Raw genomic sequence first — 23109 nt, forward strand, 5'->3', positions numbered from 1 at the left:
TCAGTCATCTTACTGGTTTGTTGTAATAAACCAGATTTTTTTTTTTTTGCTAAAATCTCCACTGACTGTTTGCAGATTTTTGTCAGTAGTGTACTGTTCCTGCATTTTCTAACATATTTAAGCGTGAAATTTAACTTTTTTTTCAGCTGCAGCTGTTTGATCAAATGTCCGTGTGCTGATTTGGACGTAAAAGGTTTAAAAGTGCTTCTAAATTCTTACAGAAGTGTGTTCTAAAGCTTTAAAAATACTCAATTTGATGCTTTTATTTTATGTTTTGGTATCTCTACGTGTTAAATGGATATGATGACATCTATGCAAAAATATTGAATGAATTGGGGTAGAATTATAAAAGTTTTAAGCAATAAATCAAACTGTACTTGACTTTAGTTAATAATAACTATATTTACTAAATTTAATGTGGTCTCAGTGTGTATTGTATGCATTACTGCAAAGATTCTAATTTGTGATTAAGATTAATAACACTTCTATTTGCTTTATTTATTTTGTTCATTTTTCTTAGTTGCTTAATCAATGCAATTTTTTGTTCCTAAAAGGAGTTTGATATATTTTATATTGTTTACAAATAAAAATAAATAATAGAAAAAGAACAGATATAATCAAATTTCAAATTATTTTAAATCAAATCAAACCATATCAAGTCAAATCAAATATTTTTCTTAGGGAGATTTAATTATTTGGACAAGTTTTTTAAAGACTTTGGAAAAATATTCAGCTTAATTTTTTGATTTATTTCAAAAGCATTCCCAGAGCCCTTTAAATTATGATTATGGCCTTTTTGGCCAAAATCTTAAAAATTTGTGTCGTTTTCTAGAACATAATTTCTGCAGACTGGCAGTAGTTCATTATAAATTTGCCTCCATTTCCCATCATTCATCTGTTTCCGTGTTCTCCTGCTAGCTTACACAACCCCAACCTAATACTAGCAGTGCAACAAAAATGGTGAACAATTTTGGAGCAATCCAGCCGTTCCGTTTTGAGTCAGATTTCAGCTCGGATGAGGAAAACGAAGACGTTCATGAATCTAGTCGTCAGAATGAAGCAAATTGTAGCCAATTGTCGGTTCTACACCACAACTACAAGCTTTTCCAACTGCCTTTTTACTCTCCCCCTACTACAATTCAAACACTCAAATTTTCTTCAAATTTGAGAAAAATCCCACAGTAAAAACACATTTTTTATCAGTGGATCTCCAATTGAATCAAGTGTTGTGTGTGTTACAGTCATGTTTCAGATTCCACATAGCTGTGATCTGATCTGGCCGCTGCTGGCTGGGGCGTGTCCCCCCTCCACAAATGAAAAAACTACAGGTCCATATGCATCCTTATCTTTAGTGATTTTGTCATTTTTACCCTTAAATTCCTAAAAATGTTTACACGCAAGGCTGCAGTGGCAGTGAGCACAACCTCAAAGTATTCAAAGTAGAATGTTAGTTAATAAATGTGATTGTTTCTGATGTTGACACCAGGTTAGTGTGCACACATGTGATATGGATCTTGTGTAAATAAATTCTCTCTGCTGGTGTGATAGTGCAGCAGGGGGAGGGAGTGGAAACTTATCGCGCAGGATGCAACCGTGCAAGAACAACAAAAATATATCTGACGTGCACCTGTTAAAAAACTGTTCTAGACATAAAAGCTGGTTTGTCTGACATTTTAAACATGATTGTTTTGATGTAACTTTAGGTTTTGTCTCAAGGATGTTACAACTCTCACCCACAGATCTGAGTTCTTCCCTTTGATTAAAATGACTGTTTTTCATTTATGATGTTTCCCCTTCGTGAGATATGGTTAAACTAAAGCTCATTTATGGGTTTTTCATACATAAAATTGGTATTTTTGAATTATAAGAAATAATCTCTCAATTTATGATAAAAAAAATGGTTTTAAAGCTGTTAAAAATGAGCTAAATGTCATCTTTGAAGACTCCAGAGAGAACCTCGAGGTAAAATGTTGACTTATGGCTCCCCCTGCTGGTGACTTCTTCAAAAGCGTGAAATTCTGGTTGAATTTAATTGAGTTAAACACTGACTTTGATTGATTTAAAGTTCATTTATTTTAAAGAAGTTTGACTTTAGGTGTAGTGTATGAGTGACATCCTATGCCTAGTGGGAACCTTCTGAGCTTGTTTTTCTACTTTTTAAAAGTAACTTCCTGTTCTAAATAATGACAAATTTATTTAGTTAGAACATAATCAAGACAAAAAAAAAAAGTAAAGATGAAATTTAGACTAATAAAAATCCACTCTTATGCTTTAGTTTTGGGCTTTTTAAATTCTGGGGAACGGTTAGTGATTTTAAGTTAATTTAGTATTTATTTACATACGTTTATTTTCATTTTAGCAATGTATTACAGGTTATAATACCAATAGATTTATTTTTCTGATCTTTATAGTAACCACAGATAACTATAACCATATAATATATATATAGTATATAGTATAAACTTTGAATTTTGCTTTGCTGTAAAACAACCTAAAGATCCTTATAAACAAGTAAAACTGCAAAGCAATAAATTTACACGATGATTTTCCAAAAAACTGTGTAGACATACTAAAGTTAGTTAGTTAAAACTAAATATTTTAGCTAGTTATGAGCTGGAAAAAGAGGTACATAGTAGCAAAAATAGGTCAAAAACAACCTTAAAAATGTTATTTTAATGCAGAGAAACACAAAAAATGTTTAAAAAGAACATCACAATATACAAAAAGGCCACCAAGAAAGCATTTTTATCTGAAAGATAAGCCTTAAAACAATAAAATACACAAACAAGAACAGGTAAAATGTAATCACCACAAAGATAAAAAAAATAAAATAAAAGAGAACAAAGTTGATTAAATATGAGTTCAAATGAAATAAAGGGTAGAGTTCTTTCATACAATTAAACAATGTCATGCTAAATGTTCACTTAAAATTAATTGAATTTCTGAAGTTTTGTGAAAAGTTTTAACCATCTGATCCTTCTAAACTTTTAAAAATATATATTTTTATTTTTTTAAGTAAAATCTCTCTAAAGAAGCTGCTGTTTCCTCCCATATCTTATATAAAAATCCTCTTGGCAGCGTGAATCTTCATCCTCTGGCTTGACAACAACTGTCAGTTTGCCCTCAGGCTGTCATGAAAAACACATGACTTTGATTTTCTGTGCTGAGTGAGAGCAGCTGAATGCAGATGTCCATTGATTTACTGTCCTTAGACTGAGGCTGGGCGCTCCCTGCACCCTGTCTGTGGGCTCAAGATTTAAAATATATTACTGATAAATACAAATTTAATGGAATTATTATTGTAAACTTTTTTTAGGTTGTGTCACATTTCAAATACATGTTGGGACACGACTCTCTCTTAAGTGAAATAATAACACTCTCTTTTGCTTTAGCAGCACAACCACAGGAATGTTCTCAATTCTACCTTAAGGACAACATTAGGATTAAAAACTTAAAATAAAACAAGTTATAGATCTGTTTTCCACTAAAATCTGCATTTCCTCCAGGGTGTGACCACACCTCCACCTCTCTCTGTGCAAATATCCTGCTTTGGTTTTTACAGTTGCTGTTTCTGTATTTATCTTCGATGTTCTAAGCCAGTCCGTCCAGCCTGCTGGATGTTGATTTGTACGCCATGGCGGTGACATGTGGAATGTTTCATTAACTGGCCCCGGGGGCATCATGCTGCCTGTGCCTGTGCATCGTGCCGCTCTTCTTCTTTTTTTTTTCCACTCCTGCCTTCCCTCTTTCGCACACTCATTCTCTCTGTGGTGTTATTTGGAGTTTGTCCGTCTGTGGACAGACCAGCTGGATGGGTAAAGGAGGTGGACGCACGGTACTCCTCTCCTCTCCATGGCCTGCCGACCCGCCACTTCCTACTCTGTGGTGATCATCCCACTCAAGACCAGCCTCCACAGCCTGGACGCCCTCCGTTTCTACCTATGGGTGAGGGGGACGTTTGTGCATTTTGTTCTTCTTCTGTGGTTTCTGGAAGGCAAGTGGCATCAATAACCAAATATTTAGCATTTCCATCCCTGCAGTGCCTGTAAAAGTATATCTAAATTAGTTTTAGGAAGAAACAAACCTATACAATCTTTCATTTTCCTCATTTAAATATCTATTTTAAGATATTTTGTGCACATTAGTGTCATTTTTTGCTGGAAAAAGTTTATTTTTTAGTTAGGACAGGCTTTAAATGAGTCAAAAATAATAAACACATAAAAAGTTTATACTTTTTTAATTAAATATAACTATTATCAGAAATATTAAAACTTAGTAAAACAAAATATACAAAAAATCACCTAAATTTTGAATTAAATACATTTATTTAAATTATTTTAGTACTTTAATTGTATAATTAGAAATGAGTTTCTGTCATTTTATTGTGATATCAATGTTTTTATTCTTTTCCTCCAATATCACTGATTTGAAATCTATTATTTGAATAATTCTGATCTGGTTCGTGTGAAACAATGTCGATACGACCTTAGATGAACAACACAGTGTGACATATCACACCGTGTCATCACCTCATGAATCAGCCGCTCCTAAAACCACTTTGGTAACAACAGCTTGAAGTAAAGTCATATGAAGGAGTTTGTTCTTCCTCTTTCAGCTCTCTTGGCTTTAACTTGTTTCTTTATGTTTGGGTTTTTTAAAACAAATCGCTGCGGTTTTCCTCTGGGCGTCACACTTCCGTTTGGGTCAGAACAGGGACTGTTTCCACTGCCAGGTGGGAGGACCTGATAAGCTTTACTGAGCCAACAGCAGAACAGGTTTGACATCCGACTTCTGTGCAAATGAAGCCAAGAAAAATCAAATAAATAAAGAGAACTGGTTCTTTTATTTTGAATTTAGATTTGAAAAAGTAAATAAATTAATTGTCTGATTTTATAGGCTGGTTATATAGAAGTGAGTAGAACCCCGGCCCCACTTCCCCTCACCATTTCTGAGAGCTCTCTGTTGTTTACAAACTTACTCCCTAACTTATAGCCCTTAAAATCTCAAACAAAATGGCGATAAACATCGAAACTATCCAGCCGTACAGCTTTAGCCATCTCAGATGAGGAAAACGAAGACATTCATGAATCTATTTGTCTACAAGTGGATGTATCAGAATGGAGAGAAGCAAGGAGCTTGTGGCCCCGCCCACCGTTTTTTTCTACATCACAAATACAGTATTTGTCCAAATATCTGTTCCTGATTCACGACAATTTGAATAAATAATCCGAAATGTAAGTCTTAATAAATGACTAAATGAAAACTTTCTTTTTTGAGTCCTCCCACCTTCCAATCCAAAAACATTTCCCTCATTGTGGAAACACAAACAGTTTTCATTAAGCATTTTGAAGCTAAACTTAAGATCCAGACTAAACATATTTGGTGTTTAATGTTTGAGTCAGTGGTGTCGTGGTTTTGCGCTCTGGTTCAACGGACTGGAAAACTGTCCGGAGTATATTCCACCTTTGCCCAATAGTAGCAGGGATAGGCTCCAGCCACCATGTGAGCCCAAATGGGACTAAGTCATGGGTCTGCATCCTGTTTCTCTGGAGCCACATGCAGCTCTTTTACCCCTCCACAGTGGCTCTCTGGCCAAAGAAAAATCAAATTATTGTATTTTTTTAAAGTAAGGGTTGCTAACTTAGCATTGATTTAATTCACCAAAGTAAACCTAAGGTATAAGAAGAGAAAATGTCATTATTGTATTGTGTTGTTTAGGAATGCATTTGTTTTACTTGAGTGTCCCTAATTGGGACAGGAAGACTTTTATTTTGAAAGAAAGTCACATTAGTTTCTTTCTAAAGGAAACAATGACTTTACACTTTGAGAAAATCCGACCTTATCTTAATATTTATGTGTTTATGGGTGCCCCTAAGTAAATAATTTAAAAATGGATAGTGGATGTTTGAGTCAATAAAAGCGTGTTCCTTTTCAAAACCAATCCTTGGACTTATTCCAACATTTAAAATTTATTTTTTGGCTTTTTGGTTGCTGGAGCCTATCCCACCTGAGCAGGTCGCCAGTCTGTCACAGACTGTCACAGCTCATGGTCTATAGCTTATTCATTAAAATGTAACTAAAATGTATTTGGGCTCTCTCTGTTTCAGAGAAGATTTTCCATTTGGAAGTATAATTTTAGAGATAACAACAAAAATCGTCACTCCTCACAGCTACGAGTTGCTGATGTTTGGCTCAGATGGACATTAGCTTGTGGCTAAAATATGGTATATTTACATTTGATTTTAAATATTTGTTAAGGTGCAATTTGTCTTTCTTAAATAAACATTTATTAATTTATTTATTAGTTATTAATTCTGTGGAATAATGTGTGTGACTCCTCTAACTTCCAGGTTACACTGAAGAAACTTTGAGTTTATGGAAATTTGACAAATTTGTTCTGTTTTTTGAAGAATATCCCACCTTTCTGGTGTTTGAGACTCCTATTTTTGTCATTTAGAGTGAATAACACTGTAAAAATCTGTTGGATGTCCTTTAAAAATCCTCGTCATGATGATTATGCAGTTAGATTTATGTATCGATCCCACAACCACCGGAATAAAAATGTGTTTCTATACAATATCCGTTTTTTATTGGGCCTTTCATCTTCTCCATTTCTCGTTTCAGATTAGAAGGTTAAAGGATCTAGAAAAGGAGAAGGACGCTCTCTGGTCTGGTCTGGAGATCCTGGAGAAGGCGCGGCTCTGGTACCTGGACCAGCTCAAACAGAACAGGGCCCGGCAGAATCTGGAGTGCTGGAACGGGTCTGGTATGTCTCAAAGAGGTGAAGACGAGGTATGGACGCCGGCTGGAGCTTTCCTTTAACAAAAAGTAGCACACTTTGTGTGTATTTTGTTAAAAATATTTGAGTGTAAGTACTCTAATATAGACCATGAACGTGTAGTGTAGAGAGTACACTCACTGGATATTTCTTTAGACTATATTGGAACATTTTATGTTTATGATATAAAGAAAATATTTAAAAAGTAAATTTCAAGTGTACTGTCTCTCTTTTACTATTATTAAGTAAGTTTATATTACACTTAAATGAGCTGTTTTGTTTTGTCTGAATCATAAACAGGCCTAGCTATTTTTATTTCACTGTAACTATTGGTTTGCATATAAAATTTAGGGACAGGAGCTGAATAGATTTAAAAAAAAACTTTATTGTAAACATTGGGATCAGTACAAAAATATCAATATATATTGTACATTAATACAAGCATGGACCATAATGAAATAAAATAAAATAAAATAAAATAAAATAAAATAAAACAAAACAAAACAAAAAAGAAAAAAAAAAAAAAAAAATAATAAAATAAAATAAAATAAAATAAAATAAAATAAAATAAAATAATAAAATACCAGCGGTAGGAATAAATAAATAAAAGTATATAATGAGTGTGCGAGAGTAGATTTAATAAAACATTACAGATTTAACATTTTAAATCATATAATGTTGGGAATATATTTCGTGACATTTTACAGCTTTTTGGTTCAAAAAATATTAATCAATATTTTCTGAACTTCACCAGAAATGAAGAAAATTTTAAGATTTTGTAAGAAAATTTAGCTTTATTTAGGCTTTTGCCATGTTCTTGTATACAGAACATCAGCGAAACTTTAGGCCCACTTTTTGCATCAGTGACAACTATGTAATAATATTAATAATAAACAATAAACAAATTGTTATTACTCATTTCTTTTAATCAGAAAATATAATTATATGTCATTAATTATATGTAATTAAGGTTAATTTAAAAATTGCAGAAGGTTTTCGTGGTTGGACACAATGTGTTTCTCATCACATGCTTTATGATGGAACACAGCTACGGAGAGAAAATAGACTCATCTGATTTGTGCGTGTGTAATTCTTGATTTGTAACTCTTCATTTTTGTGCGTAACTTTGTGTTCTTGCAGTTGTGTATTCACATGTACAAAAATGACTGGGGCAAGCAGATAGTGCCAAGTCCTTCTCCACATTAGTCTCAAGCTGCTGTAAGTTTAAGTTGTGCGTGTGTAAATTGTATTTTTGTAATTTTTATACATGTAAATACACAATTTGAAGTACGCACAGTTACAGACAAAATGTAGACTATTGTATGAGTTGCAAATCAAGAGTCACGCAGACACAAATCAGATGAGACTATTTTCTCTCCATACACATCTGCTTCAGTGGAGATAAGTGGTGACTGGGTTGAAGCTTAAAGTAGAAATATCTTCTACATTTTGAGTCTGTCGTTCTCCAGGCTCGCTCCTGCCTCCTCCGGTCCCGCATCCAGCGGGCGAACGGACGCCTCGGCTCCGTCATGAGTGAACCCAACGTCATCAGCAACAGCAACCCCTCCATTCCTGAGGCAGTAGCAGACAGTGACCTCCGGTGGCGGAACACAGTATTAACCCAGGTTACAAAAGAAAAAGTTTTTCTTAAAACTTATATTTTTTCATTTTATTATAAAAACTTTTTCTCTCGATTTTGTTTGATTTCCAACATTTAATTAAATTCTTGTGTCTTTTTCTCTGACAGGAAGTGACGGATAAGAATCGGCAGATCTCCTTACTGGAGTTGGAAAAGGATACTCTGCTGGAAGAGCTGCAGGCCTGCTGACTTTCCACGCATACTCATGTGTGCTGCACTATATTTAATGTTTTGTAAATATCTATTTATATCAACTCAGTAAAAGGTGCACCATTAACTTATTTAAGTCTGTTGTTTGATCTTTACTAAATTTGCTCACACCTAGTACCCGGTGAAAATTAGTTTTGTATGTTATGTAAAAAGAAAGCTTTTCTTTTCTTTACAAATTCTACCTACGTGCACCAGCCTAAGTCTGCAACCTCATTTAAAGTTTCGTTGACCTTTGACCTCAGTAAGGAACTGTCTTCTTGAATCTTTAAAAAAAAAGTAGGGATCAGGTTTTTTTGGGCCCGATCCGATTCAGAGTCATTTGATTTTGTGGATTTGGCGATATCGATCTGATACTTTTGCAACACATTTAAAACATGAATAAATTAAATAAACATTTTTGTTGTCCCTTATTTATATTTCCTTAACCAAAGCTTAAATAGAACACTTATGTGAAGTAGCTTTAATAAACAAGTAAAAATAGAACAAATATAAACTAGGAAAAAAATATATATTTTCTTGTTATATAAGTGATAATAATGTGTGAAATTTTAGTGACTTTAGCTTTAATATCTTTGGAGCTATTGAATATTTTTAACCAAATGTGATTCCTGTCGTCATTTTAAATTCCTAAAAATGAATGATGACTTTGTTTTAGCATGAATTTGAGTGTTCATGACTAACTGATATCCTTATTAGTTTTCATGTATTCGTTTTTTTTTTGTTTGTTTGTTTTTTTAAGATTATGTGCTCCTTTTTTAAGTTCTTAAGACATCACATTTTCGGTATGCAGTAGTAGTTAATTTTCTTAACTTTTATTTCTCTGTCAGATAAATAAAACAGGCATATCAAAGGACAGCTCGGGTCCTAAGGAGTTAAATCACGGTACTAGCATGTAGCATTTAGCAGAGCTGTAGCAGTCTGTCTGTCGGTAGCACGAATAGCTTAGCTTTAAAAAGAAACAAAAACTCTGTCCTTTTTCTGTTGGAAAACCTTTAGAGGATGTTGCTTGTGTTAGTAAAAACCAACAGAGACACTAGTTGTCAGTTTAAAGCGTTTTAAAAAGAGTTATTGATCCCGGAGGTCTGAATCTGTGAACATGTAGCTAGCTTGACTGAATTGTTTACGTTAGTCTTCTGCTTGAGCTGCTGCTGTTTTCTGCTGCGTTTTCTTGGAATAACATTTTGTGATCTTTTCATGACATGCAGACTTCTAGTGGAGTATTTATCCGGAATAATAAGATTGAAATATGAAGTGCTGATCATAATAAGAATAAATGAAATATCCGATCCTGATCGGACAACAAAGTCCGATTTCAATCGAGTCATCAACCACGTGATCGGGCCCGATTTCCGATCACAGTTTGTAGATTTTGAATGACGTTAGCATGGCAAGCTAGCAAAAATAGCATTTTCTGTTGCTCGAATATTTTAATAGGATGAATATTGTGAAAATAAAACACATATATCCATATCTTAAGCTGAACAAAACAATATAACATACAATATGAAAATATTAGGAATGTGGGCGTGGTTAACTAAAAAATAAAACCCAGTTGCCAAGGAAGTCCAAAAATTTACTTTTGCCGATTCTTATAAAAAAAATACATTGATATAATCGTCACCATCAGGCGACTAATAAATAAAATGGTTTCTATGGGGATAAAACAAAAACATAAGTACCTGCACAATACTGCTTGCAACTTTAATTTTCAACTTTTTTTTGCATGTTTGTCTTTTTTTGTTGCAGTTTTTTAATCCAGATTTTTTTTCTGAAGTTAAACTTTTACAATTTTACATTTTTTTTCTGATATTGGTTTGAGCTTTAACAAGCAATTAGCTACTAAAAGAGGAAATTAAAACTTCAATTTTTGCACGAGTGAAAAGCTGCTGCTAGGAAAACAACTCAGAGTTGTGTTACACGTAACCTGCACCGTGCTTTTCAGCCAAAAAAAGTGTTTTGATGTCGACCTGCATCAGTGTTTGTCTGCAGGGTAGAATGGAACTACAGGGTTCTTCCCTTTCCGCCTGCATGAGGGCTTTTTGTCCGGACAAGCCGCTACAACCTCTCCCGGTGGTCCCTCACTGATCTTACTGTGACTGATAAACCTTATCTCAGGCCGTCATTGTGCGTGTTTGCAGGAATTTTCTCTCCTGCGCCCCACAAATGTGCACGCAAAAGAAAGGGAGCCTGAATAGTTGTGACACACAGAAAATGTGTCTTATTTTGTTGCACAGGGGCGTTGTCTGATCTGATTGACGTTCTTTCTTTCCTTATTTGACCAAAGATTGTGAATGGAGTAGCTTTATAAAGTTTAAAATATGTTCATTTTCTCAGTTGTCTTTTTTTTTTTTTACCAAAGTTGGGGAGTTTTTGCACCAGAAATCCCTCAGGAATATTTTGTTAATCTCTAAAAGAAAATTGGAAAATTAATTGAAACATTGCTTTGAATCCCTTATAAACTATGAATCAGAAGACGCACTTATTGATGGATTATTTTAGCTAAAATAAATGTTTTTAACCCTAAAACCACATTTGACACACACATTTCTGAGACCCTTATTTTATTACAATGATCCAAACTTTCCTCATACCCACTGTAAATCCTATAAGTTTCCACACTATGAGACGCACTGTCAGTGAATGGCCTATTTTCAACATTATGTCACATAAGGCACACCGAAATATAAGCTGAGGCACATTAAGTGAGACAAAAGAGTCAGAGATAAGTCTATCAGTCAGAATTGAGTTTACCTATAGAACACATTGGCGCATTTATAAAACTTCTAACTCCCAACCTTGTTTGAGCCACATTTAAAATAGACCAATACCACCAAAACAAACGTTATTGTGACTATGCTAACTCCTAGATGCAGCAAAAAACATAGTTTGACACTGCAACACATTAGCCACGTTAGCGAAGGCTACTTAAAATACCTGTGACTCTCAGCCTTGTTTGCAACACGTAAAAAAGTAGACAGATTTTCCTAAAAAACATACAGTACTGTGACTATGCTAAGACCCAACCTTTTTAGAATTGTAAAAAATCAGTCTTACACCACACTTTGTCAATGTTAGGATATTTACAATACCAGTAGCTTCCAACATTTTTGAAACAGGTAAAATACAGACTGATACCACTAAAACAAACGCTAATGTTTATGCTAACTCCAATCTTTACTGGAACATAAAAAACAGACTAATATCGCTAAAACATACGATAATGTCTACACTAACTCTCAACTTCATTAGTAACAGGTAAAAAAGCAGACTTATACCACTAAAACAAACGCTAACGTGTACTCTAACTCTCAGCTTTATTAGTAAGATGTTAAAAAAAACAGACTGAAACCGCTATAAAAAATGCTAATGTCTGCGCTAGCTCTCAACTTTATTAGTAACATGTTAAAAACAGACTGATACTTCTAAAACAAACATTAATTTCTATGCTAACTCTCAACATTATTAGTAACATTATTAAAACAGACTGATACCACTGGAACAAACGCTAATGTCTACCCTAACTCTCAACTTTATTAGTAACACGTTAAAAAACAGACTGATAAATTACTGTAACTTCGCAAGCTCCCAACCTAGTTAATAACATCTTGAAAAAAAAACTGTAATTGTTACTCCCAATCTTGTTTGCAACACATAAAATACAGACCAAAAAAAGGTTACTGTGACGATGCTGACTCCTACCTTTGTTAGTACCAACTGAAAAAAAACATAATCCGGCACCGCTAATCGATAGTGTATTCACTAGGACACCCAAACTTGTTTGGAACTTATAAAAAAAAAAAAAACACTGACATTTACAGAGCACTGTACCTTTCAAACTCACTTTGACATCAATAAACAAATCCAGAATTAATCCATATATCATGTGCTATGAATTATGAAACACACTGTAGTTTTTTTCTGTTTTTTTGTTTTTTGTTTTTATTTTTTTAATCAAGGTTTTTAAAGTTTGCATTTTAGTGTGGAAATTGGTCCTTGTTTTCTACCCTGTAGTTCATCATCATTCCACTAGGGGCAGAAGAAGGATGAAAATGGCTGCCTCCACGAAATCTCTAAAACACTTTTGGCGGACAAAATATTTTTGCCAATTTTTAAACCTTTATGTTGAAAATAACTCATTTATTGTTACTCATTTTTAATGACAACCTGCTGTACTGAAAGAACATAAAGTTTGTTGATCATTTATTCTTTATAATACTGTTTCACCATGTTAATGTGTGGATCAAATTTTAGACAGCGGGTAAATAAGGTAACTGAACATTCATGTCAAATTTTTTTGAATTAACTAGTTGTAGGCAAAAAAAATAATAAATTGCTCAACATATCACAATTGATAGTATCTTTATCTCTATAAAATAATGACAGTGCCACATTTTTTGTGGATCTAAAAACCATCTTATTTTTAAATGTATTTCTCGTGAATTCTTTGATTTAGTGGACTTTACAGGGTTAATATGCTTGCATTCATTTTAAAAATATAAAAGGAAAAATTTTAATCCAATAAATGGGTCCCATGCAAGCTTCAGATACAGATTTTTCAATGAAGTGAAGCAGTTCTTGCAAGAACTCTGCAGGAACCTGATTAGAATCAATCTCTGTGCATCAGGAAAGAAAAACACCCCATAATGGCTTTTTCATTTCGTCATGCTTTTTGTCGTTAGAGTGCCACTGAACCATCAAGCCCGGGGTACCAGCACTTGGCTAATTATTGGGTCTAATTCCCAAACATTAGTGGAGGGATTGTCATGCTCTCATGGCTGTCAAAGCCGCTCTTCCATTGTGAAACGGTTCGCTTCAGCTGCACCCTGCTGGTCTTTCCAAACTCGCTTTACTTTTTGCACAAACTTATTTTTTAGCTTGCGGTTGGAGTCGCATAGAGGTGTTGCAGCGCACGTCGGTCGGTGGAGGTGTTTGTTTCATCTTTATGGGGACTGAGGGCTCCCTGATGAAATGCATTCCTTTAACTGTTGGGAAAGAAAAACTTCCTGAAGGTGGAGATTCTTCAGGTGGTGTTTGAAGAGCACTTAGGTAACCTTCAGAAAAAGCAAACAAGAACAGAAAACATTTTGCAAGTACAATTTCTGCAGGTTTGTTTTATAGCTTTAGCCATGGTTTGCTCTAATTAAAGCTGATGTCAATGCAATCTTTTAGCATAAGATTCACAAGTTTTGCATTTAGACACTAATTTTGATTCATTCAAAGCGGAAATGTGTTGACAGATTGCTACTTAATGCAAGTTTTTGGATTATAGAAGAGACATCACAATGCAAAAATGGATTTAAACATTAAAAACTGATTTAGAAAATATGAATAAACATGCAAAATGATGACTTTGATAGACTGAAGAAAATTTAACAGCACATACATTAGAAATTGTCAATTTGTTTTGTTTTATTTATGTTAAAAAAATTGTTTTCACTCCAAATTTGGCATGTTTTTTCATGTATTGTTATTTTAATTTTAATGTGAAGCCAGGAAAAATAATTTTTGTGTAAATGATGAATTATAACAAGGTTAAATTCCAGTTTTTATTTCACCGTTAGTGTCTAAATGTCATAAAAACAATCGAAAAATAAATAAATGTGGTTGTTTTTAAAAGGAACTCCACTAAAGTTGATAGTAAACAATGTTACTTTAGCAAAAAAAAAAATGAGTTTTACTTGTTTTCTTTTATTGTTCTAATTAACAGGTTTTGTGCCATTGCTTTCAAAAGTAACTGTTTAAACTTTCAGGAGGTCAATGATTTTTAAAGTTATTTTTTTGTTTGTTTTTCAGGGACAAAATAAATTAATAGAAAAACATGGAAAAATATGTTTATCCAAAGAAAGAGTAAAAAATTACGGGTTCTGTTAAGAAAAACACAATTCTCATGATATATTAGAAACATAACGACACGAAAGTTTGTCCATACAGCATAAAACTCAACATGTTTGCCATTTTTAAACCATTTTTAATTTAAAAAATGCATGTATTTAGTTAAAGTTGTATTTTTACCTTTTGTTGATCTTTTTAATAACTATATTAGGACAGAGAATACATTTTTTAAGCCTCGCTGCTGTCGCTGAAGCTGGTTTTGGTTTCTCCATCACTGCTGCAGTCCGTCCCTCGCGGTGGCGCGCGCGCCTCTCCGCGCGGCATCTGCCTCGCGGAGGCGCTCAGCTCCAGCAGGCTCTGCAGACGCTTGATGTAGTCAATGGCCGCGCGCAGCGTCTCCACTTTACTGAGCCGTTTGTCCTCGAACTCCCGCGGCAGGTGCTCCCGGAGGCGCGCGTAACCCTCGTTCACGCAGCGCACCCGGTGGCGCTCGCGCTCGTTCCTCTTCTGGATGAACGCGGGCTCGAAGGAGTAATCGCACACGCCGAACGGGGCGCGGAAGGGCAGGTAGGAGAGGCGTCCGCAGGGCAGCCTCTGGCCGTGGATGGGGTCGAAGTAGGCCGCGTCCAGGTCGAAGAGGGAGAGCGCGTCCGTGTAGTGCGCGGAGCTGCTGTCGCCGTGAAGAGCCAGAGGAGCCACGAAGGGAATATGCTCCACGAACTTCTTACTATGAAAGGACATCTCTCTAAAAAATAATGAAAAAAATGCTCATAAAAGTTTCGATAAAAGTCCATCAAAAGAGCAATTTGTGTAATTTAGTCAGCTCACCCTGTTGGTCATCTCGTGGCATCCCCACGGTGCCAGATGAGAACTTTGCGCGTGATTGTTTTGGCTGTGGAGGCTGAGAAGCTAAATGGAGTGGGTGTATCTGGGGCGGAGATGCGGGCATCCCACTTTTATTACCAAGATATCAACACTTCCTTCCACCCGAGACTCTTATTTTGTTGATTATTAACTACATGGATTTTTACCGTCTTTATTGAACGTTATTTTCAATTTTTCTTTATTTTGACTACATTTTCTGTGTTTTGTTATTGATTGACAGTTAAAATTTGCTCCCTATATATATATTTACTTTTTATAGTATCCAAACTTCTTTCTTTCTCTAGTTTATCAGTTTGTTCTATATGCTTTTAAGTGTTTTAAGAGAGAATCAAACTCAATTTGACAGCTGACCTTTGACCTTTAAAGCTATATACATTTGATACAAGCCATAAAATATAAAATAAAATAATTCAATTAATATAGGAGACTTTATTTGTTTGTAATTATGCGTAATAATAATTTAAGTTAATGCAGCCATCTTGTCTGATGCGTCTTTTTTAAAATAAAGTTTTATGCTTTGTATTTGTAACATGTTTTCTGGATGCAGTATTACATTTTTTAAATATGTTTTCATTTTAGTAAACTATTATTTTGGCATTTTCATCTATTTTTTAAAGAAAACATGGTGGACAAATGAATCCAAAGTAAGCATAACATGGTGGAAGGCACTTTTTTTTGTTTCTCCCATTGATCAAAACTTTAGTTATTTCATAAGTACATGATGGAAAAAAACATTTTTCCAATCAAGGGATTCAGATGTTAAGGATAACATAATAATAATAATAATAGTAAAAATATATGGTATCCATTGTCACATTCAAGGTCAAGTTACAGATTAATTAGGAATAGTCTCTGAGACATACTTTGACTAAATAAATAAAAGGTCATGTTTTCATTTTAAGTGTTGTTCTCTCACATTGGACTGGATAAAGATAAATTTTACTGTCCTTGAAACCTTTAAGACACTATGAAGTTTCTTTTTTTTCATTTGATGGACCAAAATTCAAATAAAAATTGTAGTTTTCCCCCTGTGCAGTGTGTTTTTAATAGAACTCGTCCTTTTGCATCTTTATGTGTTCTCGAGACAAACAGTTGTTGGTCATTACAGAGCTAATCTATTCATAAAAAACACCATAAAGGCCAGAAACTTTGGTGTAGTGATGGTCACAGCCCTACATTTTGATAATTAAGGCACTTAAAAAACCTCTTCAAAATATTTTAAGAATTAAAAATTTGATGTCTACGTGGGACCTGGAAAAAATAGGTTGCTTTCATCTGGAAGTGTTTTTTACGGGACTACCAAAAAATCAATGAAGAAACTGCAACTTATTCAGAACTCAGGTTTTCACAAGGACCAAAAAAGTAGACCACATCAGATTAAAGTTCTGTTTCTGGTTTGAGTTTTAAATAGTTTAACACCAACATTCATCATTGACCTCTTGACCCAGTATGAGCCACTCAGGTTATCTGCATCTGGTCTTTATAACCAAACATAGAGAAGCTACATTCAGCTTCTATGCTCCACAGATCTGGAACAGACTTAGAAGGATCAGAAAGCAGTTTATTTAAATCCAGGTTAAAGATCTATCTGTTCTAAGCTGCATTTGATTAGTTTTTAGATTCACACCCACACTGTTACTTTAAGCATTCCTAAAATTCTGCTCTTTTTAACGTTGCTTAATGTTTTGTTTTCTTGATCACTAATTTCATATTTTTTAAACGTTTAATTTAATGTTTTGTGTGAAGCACTTTGAATTTTTTTTGTATACAAATTTTTTATTTAAAAATGTTTTTGCCTTGCTCTGTTCTAAAAAGGCATTTTTATTAAATACATGAATAAAGTTTCTTTGAAGAAAAAAAAATATTGTGGTTCATACAAAGAAACTACATGAAGCTTAGTGTTATTTTTTTTTGCATTTTTTTCCTCAAATTTCAGAGATTTTTTTGCTGTTCATCATAATATCCTAAGACTTCCACACTTGTTTTTTAATTCTATCTTTTTTTAATTTTATTTCATGTTGGGTTGAAGATATTGTCAAGTTTTTTTTTAAATATATTATAATAAAGGTTTACATGCACGTATACTACAAATTGTAAATTGTTTTGTGTCTTGAAATATGCCAGTTTAAAAAAAAAGAAAAGAAAAAGAAACCGGGAAAAATATTTGAAGACTTGGTTTAAGAGGAAAATAATCAGACCACAACAATACGGAAGCCGAGAACGGCCTAGTTTTCTCGTAATAAGGTGATACTAGGCGTCGTTATTACGATAAAACGGGGGAAATCCTCAAGGCCACATTTTGGCAAACACAATTGAGAATACATATATGTATATATTTTACGTTTGGACGATAAAACTGACCTCAGATCTGTTAAATGTGTTTTACGTATATGTGCGTCTGCGCATGTGCAGTAGGACAGTAGTTCTGTCATGGCTCCTTTCAGGAAGGTTTTGGCTAATGTTGCTGCCCTTTTACGGGAATTTGTCTCTCTTTCTACAACAAAGTCGTGTTTTTCTTCCTGTTTGGACAATATTATAGCCTCTCAACCCTAAGTAAACACGTTTTTGTTTTTCTTTTTTGCTGTGACGGTTTGTTTGTAGCGTCGAAGTTAGCAATGCTAGCATTAGCATGAAGCAAGCTTCTTGTTTGAAAAGGAGCTGCTCCAAACAAAATGATTATCAAATGTTTTGGTGGTGGTAACTGGACGCTACGGAAAGCTCCCTTGCCTTTGTGGTCGGTCCTATTTTTACACGTGGAATAATGTGAGGCAGCAGTTGCTGAATTCAGGTCAGACCTCTTTGTTTTTGTTGTGTTTTTGTGCAACAATCAACGTTTCCGCCTTAGAATCGATGCCTAGTTTTGACAGGAGGTTAATTTATGGCTGAAAAACAGGATGAACGACATGAATCTGAGTCCTGTGGGCATGGACCAGCTGAGTGTGCCCTCAGTGAGCGCAGGACACCTGGGTCTGCCTACCTCACCCACTCACAATGCTATTCCTACGCCAGGTATGTCACTACTTTCAATTAAAATGAAAATATATGTTTCAGTTTTAAACTATTTTGACAGCTTGGCTCATTCCTGACAAAATATGATCACAAAGAAAGTCAAATAAATAAATAATAATTCATATTATAATTTATTTATATCAAATTTATTTATATTTTTCTATTCTAATGACAACTGCTCAGTCTGTATAGAAATAAGTCATAAAAAATACACAGAAAAGCAATTTTAAGCTCAATTTTCTTTACCCATAATGAGAAAAATGTTACACGAACATCTCAAAAACACCAGAAACACAATTTCCATCAGAGTGGGTCTTTAAATAAGTGAAAAACCTTACACCTTTTGGCACAGCTCAGGTAAAAATACAGTCAACAACTCATTGACCCCTGTTGTTTTTTCATGTTTGTTGATTGTTTTGCTTCAGGCATGCCGGTGGCCATCCCAAGTTTGGGGCCTTCCCTCGCCTCCCTCCCCTCCGCTCTTTCGCTGATGCTCCCTATGGGTCCTCTGAGCGACAGGGGGGTGATGTGCGGCCTCCCGGAGAGGAATTACTCCCTGCCGCCGCCTCCATACCCACACCTGGAGAGCAGTTACTTTCGCCACATACTTCCAGGTGCAATTTCTGTTTTATAAATGAAGGAGAATGGAAAATGTTCTGTTAAAAAGCACAGACAGTTTCGTTACCTGTTATTTTTCCTATCAGGCATTCTGTCCTACCTCGCCGATCGCCCGCCTCCTCAATACATTCACCCTAGCAGCTTGAACATGGACGGGACTCTGTCGGTGTCCAGCAACAATCCCTCCGGGTTGGATCCCTACAGTGGTCCCGGAGGTCCTCTGGAGCAGGGCTTGGTGCCCATGGACTCAAGGCAGGTACCCGGACAGGCAGACCTCCACCAAACCGGCCCCCACGAGCTGGACTCTACGGGGTTATCAATGGAATCGCGAGTCAGCAGCCCCATATCTCCCGATCGGATGGGAGAGGAGCTGGCGTCCATGGATGGTGTCGGTGTGGTGGCGGTGTCTGACAGCCAGCAGCAGCTGGGAGGGGGACGGCAGCCCCAGCCTCACGAGGGCCTGACGGGGCTGGACTCGTCCGTCGGCGTGATGCCCCTCCACGGATCCGCCGTGCTGGAGCTCCCCGTGGTGATGGAGCCAGACCACATGGGCGGGAGGGTCGGCGGCTCTGCTGGCGGAGGACCAGGAGGACTCGGGGAGCAGCTCCACGCTAATGGGGAATTGAACTCGGGCGTTGTCAGCGTGGTGCTCACCAGCTCCATGACCAGCCAGAGCCAGCTGGAGCCGGTGTCTCTCCACGGACACTCGGGGATGGGTCTGGAGGCAGTGAACGTGTCCCCCATAACCGCAGAGGTCTCTCTGGGGCCAGAAACCAACCTGGTGCTGGTCAACTCCACCCTGCAGCTTGAAGACTCCACCCCCAACAAGGAGAACATGGCCCCCACATACAACGTCTGTGAGTTTGTGGTGAAATTCTACTTTTTCTAAGCTGTTTGAATGGCTTGGGTTGTTTAACAGATGTTGAAGGTCATCTGATGTATAAAGCATAGTCTGTTCTACCTTCAAATGTAGCCATTTATTTGACAAAAAACAGGAGGAAACAAAACAAGGAAGTTACATATTTTCTTTGCATTTCCTTTATGGAAAATAACTTAATTCAAATCTAAAGAAAAGACAACGAGAAAATCTACCATTATGAATTGATTTAGTGAGAAATAGGGGGAAATCTATTCGGCGATAAATGATGATATTTTGTTTGATGATCTAGGGCTGGGTGATAGAAAAGTTTCTATAGTGCCATGATCCCTCTTCTATCGTTTCTATCGTTTTTATTTGTTATTTTTCATTACTGAGCTTTAGTGCAATATGTACTTTCCTTCTAAAAAATTTGAAGCTGTTGTGCACTTTACATTTTTTTTTTACATTTCTTATGATTCAGTTACATGTTACTTGAAAAAATAAAGCCAGAGAAAAGTAAGTAATTACATTATTGTCAATTTTTTTCAGAGAATAACTGAAAATATACTTTATTGTATATATTGTGATATACATTTTTTCCATATCGCCCAGCACTACTTGTGTCAATTTAAAATGTTGATTGACAATATTTTAATTAATTATTTATGAGCAACCTTCAGTCTTACTTTTCTTTTCCAACTAAACCCCCAACCACTAGTTGGCAGCACAGCACACACTGAACCAAAACAACAAGAACAAGATCTCATGAGAATCAGCTTGTGTTAAATGCCTGTCAGCTTTGCAGTTTTTGTTGTTAAAAGACATGTACTACTTAGTTTTTCCTTTTTTCTTTTTCACATAATCTTAAAAAAAGTAAAAAAATTGTTTTGATACAGTTTTAGGATATATGCCGATACGAATCGTGAGACACGTATTGGGGTAAGTATCGTTTCGCCAGACTCTTGTCAATACACTCCCCTAGTGAGAAGGTAAAGGCCCTTAACAGTATATAATAGTTGTATGACTAAAAGTTCTCTTTATTATGCAGTTATTTCCTAATCAGTGCTGGTTTCAGTTAGCGCCATCACAAAAAAGCAGCTGTTGTAACTAAGACTGGGTTAAACTAAACTGATAGAAATCAAAAACAAGTCTTCAACCAGAAAGAAGTAAAAAAAAATCAAATCCATGGAATTTCTTTTTTTAGATTTAAAAAAATACGTTGTTAGCTTTTAATGTAGGAATTTAATTCTTTCACGAAGTTTCCACTTTTGCTTGGTTCAAAATCATTCCTCATGTAAAAAACAAGAGTTTTGATCACCAAATAATGTTTTGTCTAATGAAATAAATGACCCCTATTTACTCAAACCTCATTTATTTGGAAATCAAATGAAGTTTAGAACTGGTGATGTTTTGTTTTTGCTTTAGCTGTAAATTTGTAAGCATTCTTTCATCTCTAAATAGTCATTAAAATCCCACTTTGATCATCTTTTGATCTATTTTCAAAGCGTTTCCAGTAATATTTTTAATAATGATTATGCTATTTTTCGCTGGAATCCCCAATCTTTTGTTGTTTTGTAGGACATAGTTTCTGCAGAGCGGCAAGGAGTTCATTAGAAATTCACTTTTGAGTTGTGGAAGCAACCTCACCCCCACTTTGTGTCACCCGGAACGGAGAGTTCTCTGTTTACAAGCTTTCCTGCTAGCTTACAGGCCCTCACACCCCCAACCTAACTGGTACAACAAAAATGATGAGCAACATTGGAGCTATCCCACCGCATTGTTTTAAGCCAGATTCCAGCTCAGATGAGGAAAACGATGACTGGGGCGGAGCAAGGAGCTTGTAGCTCCGCCCAAATTATATTTAATGCCACAAAAATGATCTTTTTCAAACTGCATTTTTGTCATCCGCTTCTGATTCACAACAATTTGAATATAGAAATACTCAGAAATGCAATTTGAATCTTAATTTTCTCTATATTTGGCCTCCATCATCAGAAGTATGCCTCAAGAACATGTTAAAAACACAGTTTTTATTCGAGTGGATCTTTAACTGACCAAATATCACAAAACATGTGTGACCCCTCGACTCCGTCTTCTTTTTTTCCTCTTCAGGGTGCACGCTGTGCGAGCGCTCCTACACGTCGGACTGTCCCGAACACGGTCCCGTCACCTTCATCCCCGACACGCCCATCCAGAGCAGAGCCCGCCTCTCCCTGCCCCGCTCGCTGTGCCTGCGCATCTCGGTGGCCGACGAACCCCTCGGTACCAGAACTCCATATTTGGGTTTCGTGGTCTTGCTACATTTTTAGATGACTGTCAGTAACGTACTAGATGGTCATTCTACTTTCTATTTTTTATAAATGAAAGGCTGATTGTAGCATGTGTCTTCTTTGTTTTGTTTTTAGTGTTAATAACTATCGTTCTGACTCGTAGGAGTTTTCGCTCGCGACATTATTCACCCAAGGACTTGCTTTGGACCGCTGGTGGGCCAGCACTGCACTAATGCAGATCTCTCTGATTGGCCGGAGAAAGACACGCCTCAAATATGGAAGGTTTGTATTGTTAATCTTGCATTGAAACCATGGATGTAGAACAATCTCAAGTTAAACTTAATTTTTGTTGAGTCAGATGTATCACAACAATGTGTTGGAGTTCTGCATTGTGACCACAGATGAGAATGAATGCAACTGGATGATATTTGTCCGCAAAGCCCGGTAGGAGACGATGCGCTTGCATTTCCCTCAAAAAAGTGCAACGTGAAACGCAAAGCCTGCTTAACAACCGATTTGTGTTTTAGAACTCACGAAGAGCAGAATCTGGTGGCGTATCCTGCCAACGGCAAACTCTTCTTCTGCACAACCACAGAGATCCATCCAGAGCAGGAGCTGCTTTTCTACTACAGCCGGGACTACTGCCGGCTGATGGGTGAGAAGAGAAATGAAGATTCAATGATATAGTGGAAGGAAAAAGTATTGCTGATTTTATACCTGCTTAAAAAGACACTGACAGTCTATCATCTTAATGGTGCGTTCCTTTGAACTGTGAGACAGAAAATCAAGAAATCCTCTTTTAAGAATTTACTTACATTTCCTTACATTTAACTAATAAAATAAATATTTGATCCTCCAGTATCCATTTAGAGTTCTGGTTTATACCGCTTAAACAATCGGGGTGCAACGGTTCACGAAATCAATTGTGCATCTCTAGTACACACCAGGCATGTGATGGGCGTTCAAGATTGCAGATTCACCCCATGGTGTTCACACTGGACAAACAGGG

General features: G+C 36.0%; 3 protein-coding genes across 3 annotated transcripts in view; 2 read left to right on the forward strand and 1 right to left on the reverse strand.

Annotated features, from left to right (window-relative positions):
• Nucleotides 1-981: 981 nt before the first annotated feature.
• Nucleotides 982-8959, forward strand: sapcd1 (suppressor APC domain containing 1). Its single transcript, XM_024287629.2, has 4 exons — nucleotides 982-3945; nucleotides 6625-6792; nucleotides 8248-8403; nucleotides 8526-8959. Exons 1-4 carry the CDS (start codon nucleotides 3853-3855, stop codon nucleotides 8604-8606), a joined length of 498 nt encoding a protein of 165 aa, XP_024143397.1. The 5' UTR covers nucleotides 982-3852; the 3' UTR covers nucleotides 8607-8959.
• Nucleotides 8960-11876: 2917 nt separating this feature from the next.
• On the reverse strand, nucleotides 11877-15434 carry LOC112155765 (achaete-scute homolog 4). The gene is made up of 3 exons (XM_024287649.2): nucleotides 15288-15434; nucleotides 14640-15204; nucleotides 11877-13678 (listed from the first exon to the last, which is right to left on the reverse strand). The coding sequence occupies exon 2, from the start codon at nucleotides 15198-15200 to the stop codon at nucleotides 14688-14690; it is 513 nt and encodes a 170-aa protein (XP_024143417.1). The 5' UTR covers nucleotides 15201-15204; nucleotides 15288-15434; the 3' UTR covers nucleotides 11877-13678; nucleotides 14640-14687.
• A 1695-nt stretch (nucleotides 15435-17129) lies between these two features.
• The window catches only part of prdm4 (PR domain containing 4), an 11284-nt gene continuing 5304 nt past the window's right edge, over nucleotides 17130-23109 (forward strand). The window contains exons 1-8 of the mRNA XM_024287674.2: nucleotides 17130-18132; nucleotides 18238-18353; nucleotides 18779-18967; nucleotides 19058-19828; nucleotides 21943-22092; nucleotides 22264-22382; nucleotides 22459-22544; nucleotides 22628-22755. Of these exons, the coding sequence (XP_024143442.1) occupies nucleotides 18239-18353; nucleotides 18779-18967; nucleotides 19058-19828; nucleotides 21943-22092; nucleotides 22264-22382; nucleotides 22459-22544; nucleotides 22628-22755 (1558 nt within the window). The 5' untranslated portion in view covers nucleotides 17130-18132; nucleotide 18238. The remainder of the gene's footprint in view (nucleotides 18133-18237; nucleotides 18354-18778; nucleotides 18968-19057; nucleotides 19829-21942; nucleotides 22093-22263; nucleotides 22383-22458; nucleotides 22545-22627; nucleotides 22756-23109) is intronic.

This window comes from Oryzias melastigma, linkage group LG23 (genome assembly GCF_002922805.2).
Source record: "Oryzias melastigma strain HK-1 linkage group LG23, ASM292280v2, whole genome shotgun sequence".
Lineage (NCBI taxonomy): Eukaryota > Metazoa > Chordata > Actinopteri > Beloniformes > Adrianichthyidae > Oryzias > Oryzias melastigma.